The following is a 13,228-nucleotide window of genomic DNA, read 5'->3' as shown; positions in this document are numbered from 1 at the left end:
AGTGAGGCATGTACTACTCAACATCGTTTATTGGTAATGGATATATGTATAAAGAAAAGAGTAGTACAAGATAATAGAGAGGTGACACCGAACATTTTATGGAAAAATCTAAAGGGAGACAAAGTAGGTATTTTTAAAGAAAGGATTGGGTTGGCAAAAGACAGATTTTATGATGAGGATGTTAATAGAATGTGGAATCGATTGGCCTGTACAATCAAAAATATAGCTACAGGTATGTTAGGGGTTACCTGAAGAAAGGTTCAGGTGCAGAAGGAAGCTTGGTGGTGGGACCAGGAGGTGTAGGAGCGAGTAAAAATTAAACATGATCATTTTAGGGAACTTTTGTGTTGCCAAGATAATGAACAAGTTGATATGAGAAGAATTTTATATAAGGAAGCTAGACGTATGGCTAAGAAGACAGTAGCGGAGGCAAAATCAAAGGCGTACGAGGCTATGTATAATCACCTTGGTACAAAAGAGGGTCAAAATGGTATTTATAGATTAACAAAGGTTAGAGAAAGGAGGAGGAGAGATTTAGGTTTTGTTAAGTGTATAAAGGATGTTAATGGATATGTGCTAGTGAAGGATAAGGATATTCGGAATAGATGGCATAACTATTTCAAGGAGTTATTTAATGAGGAGAGAATTGGTGTTAGAGTGATAGGATCAGATAGTGCGTCTGACTTTGACTTTGGTGTTCAGCCTTCTATGAGCAGAGCCGAAGTTAAGGGAGCATTACCTAAGATGGGGAGAGGTAAAGCTATAGGGCCAGATCAAATACCTATAGATGTATGGTTGTGTTTGGGTGAAGAGGGAGAGAAATGGCTAACGAGGTTATTCCACAATATACTTTGGACTAGTGTCATACTGCAGGAATGGAGGCTTAGCATGGTAGTGCCGATCTATAAAAATAAGGGAGATGCACAGGATTTTAGCAATTATAATCAAATACATGATATACTAAAAAATGAAAATTTATAGCTAAGAAGCCCATATATTATTTATATTTTATCTTCATATTTGTTTAATTATACTGTTAAATTTATTTTATGTTTATGTGTGACCTTTTTTCAGAGACATATGTAGAGGAATTTTATTTTTTTTTGCTATTTGCAACAAGTTCCACAAATAATGAAGAAAATGCTCCAAATCCCTTATGTTTCTCCTCTTCATCAAACTACTAGTGTAAGCTTTATTTGTTCTTCTTTAAACTTTACTATGCAAATATATAAAATAAATATATATGCACATAGTACAAGTGAAGCCCTCATCACTATTTACCTTTATATTACCTGACACATGGTTGAAAATGAGATTTCTTACTTATAAAGATTTAGGCTCTGTTTATGACAAATTATAGTGCTGTAAAAACTTATATAACAATACAAGAACACGTAGGCTCACCATTTTCAGCCTCACTAGAACCTTCTATTGATGTAATAGATCAGTAACTATTCAAAAGGTATATAGTTATGATTTTTCTTGAATCCAGTAGTAATCACTATTTAACTTTACATTACCGGATACATAGTTGAAAACGAGATTTCTTACTTGATAAAGATGTAGGCTCTGTCTGGGACAAATTATAGTTTTGTAAAAACTTATATTTCGTACGCTCACCATTTTCAGCCTCATAGTCTTAGTAGTGGAATTTGTGGTGGTATTGTTGGTGGTGAAGTTCGTGCTAACTTAAGTAGTGTCATTGGTGGTAACTTTAATTATGACATCAACGGTGGTAGCATTGGTGGTATATTAGGTAGTCTTAGTAGTGACATTGGGGGTAGCATGACTAGCATCTTTAGTGGTTACATTGGTGGTACTAGAGACGATAACATTAGTAGTGGATTTGGTGGCATTGATGATGACATTGGTTGTAGTGCTCTTGTTAGTGCAATTGGCGGTATTGGAAGTGGTATTTTTGGTCGGATAATTGGTGGTGGTATTGTTGGTGTTGGTGTTAAAGTTCGTGGTAGTTTAAGCATTTCCATTGGTGGCCACATTAATTATGGTATTACAGGTGGTACAATTGGTGGTGGCATTGGTGGTAACATTGCTGATAGCTTTAGTAGTGGCATGGCTAGTTGTCATAGTTTCAGCATTGGTGGTATATATAGTTTCAACATTGGTGGTATATTTGTTAGTCTTAATTGTGGCAAGGGTGGTAGCATTCGTGGTAGCTTAAGTGAAAGCATTGGTGGTGGCATTGCTGGTAGCTTTAGTGGTAGCACTGGTTGTATGTTCGGTAATATTCGGAGGTAGTGGTTTTAGTTATGGTGTTGGTCCCGGTGCCATTGGCGTATTAGGATCGCTAGTGGTGAAAACCTTGATAGTGGTGGCATTGGTGGTAGTGCTATTAATATGAGTGGTGGTGCTCATTACATTAACCCACCTTACAGTGTTGACCAACTACCTTTCGCATGGACATCAACATCAACATTATCCTAATAATTCCTTGGAGTTCCTCATGTGGCTATTTCCTAATTTTGTTTCTTTTGCTACTCCCAACGCTACTATCACTTTTACAGAGGATGAACCCATGTTCACAATAGGATTTGTGACTTGGAGGAGATGTACTTCCAAAAAGCAGCTCACGTTCTCCAAGAATTTCGGGTTCTCCAAATAGTTGATAAACCTTAGGCTCTTTATATGATTTTAAAGATGTCTCAGCTCTTATAAAATTGTACCATAAAAATTGTAAATCATTTTAAAAATATAATATATATTTTAGATATGTTTTCATCATGCCTATAAAGGAATAATTTTTCAAAATTTAAAAAACAATAAATAGATAAAAAATAGAGAAATGAGTTCCTTAAGAAAAAGAACAAAAAAGTACAATTAGTTCATAGCGTATGGTTAATATTAAAAGTTACTAGTTTGTATGAACCTTCCTCTAAAATTTATAATTAACAAGTGGTTCTTAATTTATTCAAAATAACAAGTGGTTATTAATAAAAGTTATTGGGTTCTATGAACGTTCATCTAAATGATTGATGAAGGTTTAACCATAACCCAATTTTAATGGTAACCTAGTAACTCACCCACAATCATGAAGGTTTGTTCTCTAACTCATCATTTCTTTGTTTAATTCATTCTTTATTTATATTATGTTTTGTTCTTATTGTGCATTCCTTAGATCTAAAATTTTACCTAACACATTAAACTTTAATAATTGTATTAAAATTATATTGAACACATATATAAATATTTTATACAAAAAACAACTGTAGAACATAAAATAATATATAAACGCTAAAATGAATGCTTACAAACTTAAATCATATATTTATATATATTTTACTTTATTTCAAATACATTACATAAAATACAATGTATAAAATATAGAACATGAAAAATAGAACATATAATAAATAGAAAAATGGAAGGAAGTACATAATTCAAAGAATTACAACACATATCAAAATATAGAAAATGTGAAAAAATATAAAATGTTTAAAAGTTATTTAAAGTATTAAAAAATATTGAAAATTCAAACTCCAAGAAATTTACCTTACACATTAAATTTCAATAGTGATATGTAATATTAAACATACACTAAACATTTTTAATTTCATTACAAAATATAAATAAGTTACAAAAAACACTATTAAAGAACACAAAATAATATATAGGACCAAAAAATGATGTTAAACAAAATTAAATCATATATTTATAGAAATTTAATTTATTAAAAATACAGAACATTATACAATTTATAAAAATATAGAACATAAAAATTAAAGCATATAACAATAGAGATAGAAAGAATTACAAAATATATAAGACAAACAAATTACATAAGAAGTAAAAATACTAAACCTCTAAAAAAGTAGTGAATGCTTAAAAGTTTTTTAAGTGTTAGAAAATATTTGGCAAATGACAATTAATGGAAGAAATATCTATTTTTACTCCATTTAACATAGAATATGGGTTTGTAGATGGCAAGAAATATATTGGAGGTTGAGATCCAAAAATTATAGACTTTGTCATGCATCAAGATAAGTCACCGGGTCCACATGGGTTGAAGCCGGAATTTTTCAAACTTATTGGAATATTGTTAGAAGATATGTTGTTCAATTTTGTGGGACTTTCTTTGATACAGAACATGAGAACATGGGCCAAGGGAACTAAATCTTACGCTTATACATCTTATTTAGATATTCGACCTATCTCTCTTGATAATGTTCTGATGCGTATATTATCTAAGGTGCTATTATCTAAGGTGCTGGAGAATAAATTTAAATGATGTTTAAACTCGATAATGTTTAACAAACAAAGTGCTTTTAATGAACGGATGCTATTAACTTATAATGAAATGATTGCATTTGAAGTCATAGGGAAAAAAGGATGTGGTTGGTTTAAAACTTGATATTTTTAAGGCATAAGATAGGTTGGAATAAAGATTTATTAAACAAATGTTGCATAAATTTGGTTTGCACTGAGCCTGGATTTCTAGGATTATGATATGTGTTCTGAAATTCTCATATAGTTTTGTACACAGTAGTGGAATTTTTGTTGATATGCATCCGCAACGATGACTTCGACAAGGAGATCCAATCTCTCCCTACTTGTATATTCTATGTGCGGTAGTTTTAAATCTATCATTAGAAAGTTAGAAGAAACATGTTTGCTTCATGGAGTTAAGGTTGCTAGAGGAGCTCTAAGTATCTCCCATGTGTTATTTGGTGATGATTATTTTTTCTTTTTCAAGCAACGAGTGTAGACGGAAGGAATATGAAGTGTATTTTATAGAGGTGTGGGCGTTTGTCTTGACAAGTAGTCCATTATGTTAAGTCTACTGTGTTCTTTAGTTTTAATACTTGTGCTGATAATTGAACACTCATATGTCATATCCCGGGGGTTAAAGAAATTGAATTGATAAACCACGCAAATATCTTGAAATGTCAATATAGTGGTGGTCTGTGAGTTAGGAGTTTGAGGAACTTCCATACAATTATGCTTGCCAAGCAATATTGGAAAATCATTAGTGGAATATCTAACATATACTTTAACTTACTCCCCTTCGGTGGTGGGCTCCACAATTGTGCAAGATAGGTCAGCCTAGAGTTTTTCTAGTTCAATGTTTAACAATTGTTTATATCCATTGGGTTTGGCCTCCGAATGCTTGCTTTTACCACCGGTGTCATTCTCTTCTTAATCTTGATCTTTGTCGAGATTTTTAAGCATGATAATTCTTGTTGTCCCCTGGTCTTCTCTCATTTCCCCGACACCCTTCTTAGTTGGGTACTACATCTTGAGATTGGGGATTGACCCAATAGCTTGGAAGGCCAAAAATAATGGTTCTCCTAGGAGTGCGTTATAGGGGATTTTAGAATCTTACGATGTAGAATTTTACTTATTTTACGATGTAGAATTTTACCTATATGACATTTTATTGGTACTAATATATAAAGTAATCGTACATTCACAAGGTATATGCAGTCCGTCGAAGGCCTCAAGAGGTACCTCATGGCATGGCTCCACCTGTAGTCCAGCTAGGTTCATTTTGCTATACGTCCGATGAAATAAGATATTAGACGAACTCCCTTCATCTAATAACACTTTCCATATATTATTTCCCCGATGACATGGTGGATTATCAGCGGATCTTCATAAGGTTATATGACATCCTTGTAGTCCTCTTTCTTGAAGGAGAGCGACATAGTCTATCTAGAAGGCATGAACTAGTATAAATTATAAACTTGACGAGCGTACCTTTTCTTGAAATTTTTACTGTCAACTCAAAGGGTATTGCTTCCCGAATTTGTCTTCACCTCTCCCTGATATCTCATTTTTGGCTCTGTGTTCCATGTCTCATTCGGCCCCAACTCATCCCTCGAGTCTCTTAGAAATTCATTGAGTTCTTCAGCCTTGATCATTTTTTTAATCAGCTTCTTCAAGTGAAAATATTCATCACTATTTTGCTCATTATATTCTTGGTAGTAACAATACATATCGGAATTCTTCTTGTGGTTGGCCGTCTTAATTTTAGCTGGTCGGAAGAAAACTGGGTTGCCTTTTATTTAGTGGAAAATTTTGGAAATCAGCGCATTAAGTGATATAAACCCAGTCAATTATCTAACTCTTCGCCTTTCCAAGCCTCAATCCGTTTCCTTCTTATCCTTAACCATTTAATTCATTTCGGGAGTATTCGTAGTGGCTTGACAGCCGGTTACGGTCACCTCTTCGGGGCTCCCTATATCCCTCCAGAATCTCCATCTTCCTTCAAATGTACTTACCCCTCATATATATACCATTCATGGACTTTGGGATATAATCATAAATTGAGAATAAAAAGGGAAAAACATATAAATTTCATTAAAATTGGAAATTCATATAATGTCCTACATGCTTCGCCATTAGGAGATTCAAATAGCATTACTAAAGTAAATGACTAAATTTAATAATCCAAAATAAATAAACAGGAAGGCTTTAGAGAGGTGTACTAGAAAAATTTGCGGAATCTGGAAGTGTACCAAGTGTTTTTAATAGGTTCGCATTCCAAAGTCTTTAGCTTATACGTTCCCGGCCTTATGACTTCTGCTACAAAGTAAGGGTCTCTCCAATTTGCCTGAAGTTTTCCTTGCATAGCAGACATTGAAATTGCTAACTTCCTCACCACTAGGTAATCGACAAAGAAAGTGTGCTTCTTTACACACTAATCATAATACTGGGTTTCCTGAAGTTGGTATTTGAGGTTTCTATGGCGAGCTACTTCGCTTTCTTCTTCAAGAAGGTCTATATTGGCTATTAGGCCAACTTCGTTGCTTTACAAATTAAACACTTCGGTTCGGTAAGTTGATAATCTAAAAAGTATTTCGATCGTGGATGGTCTTGGGGTTATCCGATAAGCCCACAAGACCCATCACAATTCTTCACCCGATAAATCTTTGGCTTCGCCCAACCTCTCTTTGATTCCATCAAAAATAATCTTATTTGTTTCTTCATTCACCCCATTGCCTTGAGGATGACCCAGAGAGCTGAATTTTTGTTGGATCTTGAATTGGTCCAAGAAATTCATTTTATCATTCCTTTTAATTCCAATGATTAAATAAATAAAGCAATTAGTAAAGTTTTTTAAAAGCTGTATCATTTTTCTCAAATGTATAACTTGTCTGTCAAAATTTTTGTTTTGTATCTTATACCTCTAAAAATTTAATTTGATTAAATGTTGTTATAAAATAAATATTAATTTGTATATGACAATAAATATGTGCATTATAGTGAGAGGTTTTTTAGACTTGAATCTATTGTAGTAGTGCTTATATTATTGTTAGTTAGGGTTGTAGTAGTACTTATATTAGTGCTAGTTGAGGTTAGTGGGGATTTTATAAATAATATCACTAAAAAAATTAAAATTTTCGAGAAAATATCATTTTTCAGTTAAATTTTTATACAATGCTACCACTTGATTTTTAGAATCTCATTTTGTTTACAATACAAAATAAATTAGAGTAATACTTCTTTACCTATTCACTTGTAAATATACATCGAATTAATTTATATAATACATGGAGCACACTTTGTTAGATCTTATTTTTATAGAAGGAAAAGAATTCGAAATTTGTAATAAGAAATTGATACTAAAATAGAGAAACAATTTAAACTGTATTCCGCACATTAAAACCCATCATACACAATTGGGTCCTATAAAATATAGGATATAAAAAAGGTAGGTAAAACCCTAATATGAGAAATGAACTTATACATGGTTAGAAAATAATAATTTGGCGTTATTTTTATTTTCTATGAAAGAGTATTTTGGTATGAAAGAGTATTTTGGTTCTCCAACAAGATTTTGAGGTTATCATGAATTGATGTTATTTAACAAGATTAAGGTAATAATTTGAATTTCATTGTTTCTTCATGTTGGCTAAGAAATACTATTGTCCTTTAAAAAGGTATTGTTATGTAAAAAAGTGAAAAGGCGGTAAATCATTTTAAAAATATAAAATATATTTTAATATGTGTTCCTAATCTTTGTAAAAGAAAAGTTTTGCGATATTTAAAATATAATAAAAGGATAAAAATAGAGATATGAGTAAGAGTTCTGTAAGAAAAAGAACAAAAAAAGTACAACCAAACCACTGGTTATTATTAGAAGTTACTAGGTTTTATGAAGCTTCCTCTAGAATTAGTTACTAACACGTGGTTGTTATTAAAAGTTAATAGGTTTTATGAACCTTCATCTTTATATACATATATATCTATATAGTCTTAATCTAATCCAAACTAATATATATATTAAAATACAAACTTCACCACCCAACACACAACTCCACCTTATTAGCTCTATTTTTAATTGAATTTTTCCCGTTAACCGCTGAACTCTTTTTACATCCTCCAATAATCAGTATGAATACCATATTTGATATATTTTGGTAATAAATCATTAATTATACTTACGAGAATCACCAAAATTTACCGGTTCCTGAAATAGTATTGATTTCAGCTTAGTGATTCAGGTAAGCTTAAATAATGATTTCTCTTCAAAATATAGCAAATATGCTATGCAAATTGTTGAGCGGGAGATGGAGAAAAATATGGTAAAATTATTTTTATATATTAAGTTAACGATTAATGGGAAAAATCAAATTAAAAACGATTCAGAAAATATATACATGAACACATAATGCACATGGATGAGAGAGAAAGAGACTAAACATGTAGCTCTTATTGGTTAGTAGTTTGTATTCTAATATTGGTTTGTATTTGGATGAAGTTTTCCTTGTTTAACGGGCATTGACATTGCTAACTTCCTCCCACTGGGTAAAAAGAAATTGTGGTTTTTTACACCTCAATCATAATAATGGGCTCGCGGAAGTTGGAATTTTAGGTTTTTCTGGTGGACTACTGCACTTTCTTCTTCAAGAAGGTCTACATTAGCTCTTAGGCCAACTTTATTGCTTTCCAAATCAAACACTTCGGTGGGGAAAGTGTCTAGACCCATTTCAACCACGAGAAGAACATGAGTTCGACAAGCTAATCTGAAAGACGTTTCGCTCGTGGATGATCTTGGCATTTTTAGATAAGTCCAAAAGACCCATCATAAATTTTCGGCACATAAATCTTTGGCTTCTCCCAACCACTTTTTGATTCCATCGAAAAAAATCATAGTTGTGGCTTCAATCTCCCCATTTCCTTATGATGACCGACATAGCTGAATTTTTGTAGGATCTGGAATTGGTGCAAGAAATTCATTTTATCATCCATTTTAATTTTTATGTTAAATTAACAAAGCAATTAGTAAATATTTTTAAAAATTGTATCATTTTTCTCATACGTATAACTTGTTTGTCAAACATTTAGTATCCTATCTTATACCTCTAAAAATTTAATTTTATTAAATGTTTTTATGTAAATATTAATTTTATGTGACAATAAATTTGTGCGTTATAGTGAGAGGTATTTTAGACTTAAATCTATTGTAATAGTACTTCTATTATTATTAGTTAGGATTGTAGTAGTACTTATATTATTGTTAGTTGAGGTAAGTGGGGAATTTATATATAATCTCACTTAATAAAATTTAAAATTTTGGAGAAAATATCATTTTTAAGTTAAATTTTTTATACAATGCTTACCACTTGATTTTTAGAATCTCATTTTATTCATAATACAAAATAAATTAGATTAATACTTGTATACCTATAGGCTTGTAAATGTACATCCAATTAATTTATATAATACTGAGCACACTTTGTTAGATCATATTTTTATAAAAAGTAAAAAAATTCGAAATTTGTAATATGAATAGGATACTATAACAAAAAACAATTTAAACTATATCAGGCCCATTAAAATCAGTGATACATAATTGGGCCCTACAAAATAGAGGATATGAAAAAGGTACCTAAAACCCTAATATAAGCAACTAGTACATCGCTCTAAAATAATAAATTGGTGTTATTTGTATTTTCTATGAAAGAGTATTTTGGTTATCAACATTTGGTGGTTATCATAAATTGATGTTGTTTACCAAGGTTAAGGTAATAATTTGAATTTCTTCAATTTCCTTTCTTATGCGTTTTTTCCACAAATTATATATAAATATTAAAACACTAGAATAAGTATCCTATTTTTCTTGTACATATGTATGTAGGTTGACATGAAATGTCACTTGTATTTGTTTTTACATGACCTCCATTTCAAGAATTATCCTTTTCAACATTATATGTCAAGGTAAGAAAAACAAATTCAGTTATATTTATATTATATTTTTTGTTCCTCATAAATAATATGCATGATACATTAAAAAAACAAAAAATTATAGATAGGAAGCCCACATATTATTTATATTTATGTTCATATTTGTTTAATTATCTTGTTAAATTTATTTTATATTTATGTGTGACCTTACTTAGGAGACATTTGGACATGAATTATTTTTTTCTTGTTATTTGCAACAAGTTCCACAAAAAATGATGAAAATTCTGAAGTTCGTTATCTTTGTCCTCTTTATCAATGCTCGAAGCCCCTTCTCTTTCTCCTCTTCAGCAATCTAGGCGTGTAAGCTTTCTTTGTAATTTTTTAACTTTTCTTATGCAAACATTTAACATAAATGCAAAAGTATATAGTATAAGTGGGTCTATTGTGAGGTGTGATTTTTATTTTTTAGTGTAGACATGACAACCCACTCGAAAGTACTATGTATTAACGTAATAACACACGAAGTTTACTTATATTCCGAGTTTCTCCAAAACCCCCAAAAAAATAAGCATAACATTTCTTATATACATGCATAAAAAGAAAATATATAAAAATGAGTATATACCTCCAGAAAAGCTCCAAGCTCCAAAACCTTAAAGTTCCAAAGCTCATTTCAAGCTCCAAAAATTCTACTTAAGTATATCTTACTAGGTTGAAGCTCAATTTGAAGCTCCAAAGTTTGAATTTGAATCGGGGCTTAAATTTAGGTTTATGAGAAAGGAGAGAAAAAGATGAGACATGACTGAGATTTTTAAGATATGAGATTTTTAAGATATGGCTTAAATTAAGCTCCAAAATAAACTTGTACATGGCTATAAAATAGTATTTTGGTGTTATTTGTATTTTCTATAAAAAAGTGTTTTGGTGTTCTAAGGTTAAACACATCTCCAAATGAATTGGTGGAGGATTAAGTAGATAAGATTCGGAGGTTTTCATGAATTGATGTTGTTTAACAAGGTTAAGGTAATAATTTTTATTTCCCTGTTTCTTCATTTTTATTTCTTATATGTTTTTTGAACAAACTTTTGTTAAAACTTAAAACCGTATAATAAGTATCCCATTTTTCTTCTATATATGTATATAGATTGACATGGAATGCCACTTGTATTTGTTTTTACATGACCTCCATAACAAGAATTATCCCTTTCAGAATTAAATGTCAATGTTAAGAAAAAGAATTGAGTTACATTTATAATAACTTTTTTCAATAAATCAATCAATCGTCCCTAATAATACCACCTAGGGCAGTGTCTGGGGAGGGTGTATCGTACGCAGCCTTACCCTCATTCCAAAGAATGAAGAGGTTGTTTCCTTAAAAGACCAATGACTTGTGTGTATGCACAAATATGTGTGTCCTAGGTAAGCAATGATCCATAAACATAAGTACAGAAAGCGAGGCAACGATAAACAATGATATAATATCTCAGCCCATGTCCTTCTTCACATGGGACTTACCGTTAAAAGCTTCGTTCATTGGTTCATTGTTGTAAGCCTCTTCTATTTCTCCTACTGCACTCCTTTTGATGCCTCAAACGCCATATTTCCCTTGGAGATCACTCTCCAAACTAAATATTTGAAGTACCACAAACCTGTCAAAAAAACTAAAACAACACACAATCCATCTACCATATCATATAATTAGTCATATGGCATTAAAAAACGACACTGTAACACCTACACGAGCAACTAAGACTATTAATAACTATGAGAATAAACTACCAAACTTATGAAGTATAAGTACTAGAAAAATAAAATTATTACCAACTACCAAAAAGTGCACTAAATTACAAACTACACATGCAAACTACGAAAGTCCAAAATAATCTGCCACCCTTATCTTCCTGCGCCAAGATCTCCTATATGAGGTCATGTCAGCATTGAGGTTTAGGGCCCTTAAGTCCAGCGTGAGTAGATCATCCCAAGTCCTCCTTGGCCTCCCTCTCCTTCTTGATCCTGATACCACTAAATCCTCCACCCTGCGCACTGGAGTAGCTATCCTTCTTCGCCTAATATGCCCAAACCAACGCAATCGACCTTCCCTCACTTTTTCTGCAATAGGCGCAACTCGTAATTTATTCCTGAAAAAACCATTTGACAATCTATCCAACATGGTACGTACATAAATCCACTTTAACATTCTCATTTCCGCCACCTCTAACCTACACTCTTGAGCCTTTTTCAATGCCCAGCACTCCGACCCGTATAACAAGGCCGGTCTGATCGCTACCCTATAAAGTTTTCCTTTTACTCTGAAAGGAACCCTCCTATGACACAATATTCCTGTAGCAGCCCTCCATTTTAGCCATCCTGATTTGATATGATGTGTAACATCCGCATCTATCCCCCCTTCCTTATGCAAAACGGAACCCAGATACCTGAAATTATCTTTGGGGAGCAATACTTGATCGGCCATCAGAACATCCACCCCCTCACCATTCGGTAGATTACTAAAGTTACACCACGAATATTCCGTCTTAGACCGACTAACCCGCAATCCATTAGACTCTAATATATAACTCCATCGCTCTAATGTTACATTAACTGCAACCCTTGTCTCTTAATTATGACTATATCATCCACGAATAGCATACACCAAGGTACACTATCCTGAATACCCCTAGTTAGAACATCCATTATAACTGCGAAAAGAAATGGGCTTAGCGAGGATCCTTGGTGAAGTTCTATTCCTACCGGAAAGTAATGAACAACCCCAACCGGTGTTCGAACACACGTCCTTACCTGAAAATACATTTCTTGTATCACCCTCAAATATATCCATGGCACCCCTTTAGCCACCAAACTTTCCCAAATAACCATTTATCCATTCATTTCCGGCCATTTCTAATCTTTTCTACCCCCTCTACTCTCTAACATATACAATTTCTGAATTTCTTTCTGTGTTATTATTTCATTTATGAAAAATAAATGTGAGAGAAGAGATATGATCTTTTTTATTAAATAATACAAACGTCCTTCCTTTATCCAAGAAAACTGTGGTTTATTCATCCAAAGCAATATA

General features: G+C 32.3%; 1 protein-coding gene across 1 annotated transcript; it reads right to left on the bottom strand.

Annotated features, from left to right (window-relative positions):
* Positions 1–12,013: 12,013 nt before the first annotated feature.
* On the bottom strand, positions 12,014–13,026 carry LOC141704343 (uncharacterized). Its single transcript, XM_074507584.1, has 2 exons — positions 12,825–13,026; positions 12,014–12,714 (listed from the first exon to the last, which is right to left on the bottom strand). The coding sequence occupies exons 1-2, from the start codon at positions 13,024–13,026 to the stop codon at positions 12,014–12,016; spliced, it is 903 nt and encodes a 300-aa protein (XP_074363685.1).
* Between the last annotated feature and the right edge of the window lie 202 nt (positions 13,027–13,228).

Source organism: Apium graveolens, unplaced genomic scaffold (genome assembly GCF_009905375.1).
Source record: "Apium graveolens cultivar Ventura unplaced genomic scaffold, ASM990537v1 ctg7748, whole genome shotgun sequence".
Taxonomy (NCBI): Eukaryota; Viridiplantae; Streptophyta; class Magnoliopsida; order Apiales; family Apiaceae; genus Apium; species Apium graveolens.
This window is presented reverse-complemented; position numbering and strand designations above follow the sequence as displayed.

Coding starts and splice junctions, on each gene's coding strand:
- LOC141704343 (XM_074507584.1), bottom strand. CDS start 13,026: ATGGTTATTTGGGAAAGTTTGGTGGCTAAAGGGGTGCCATGGATATAT. Junction 12,715..12,824: donor AATGGATGTTCTAACTAGGG/GTATTCAGGATA, acceptor GTTATATATTAG/AGTCTAATGGATTGCGGGTT.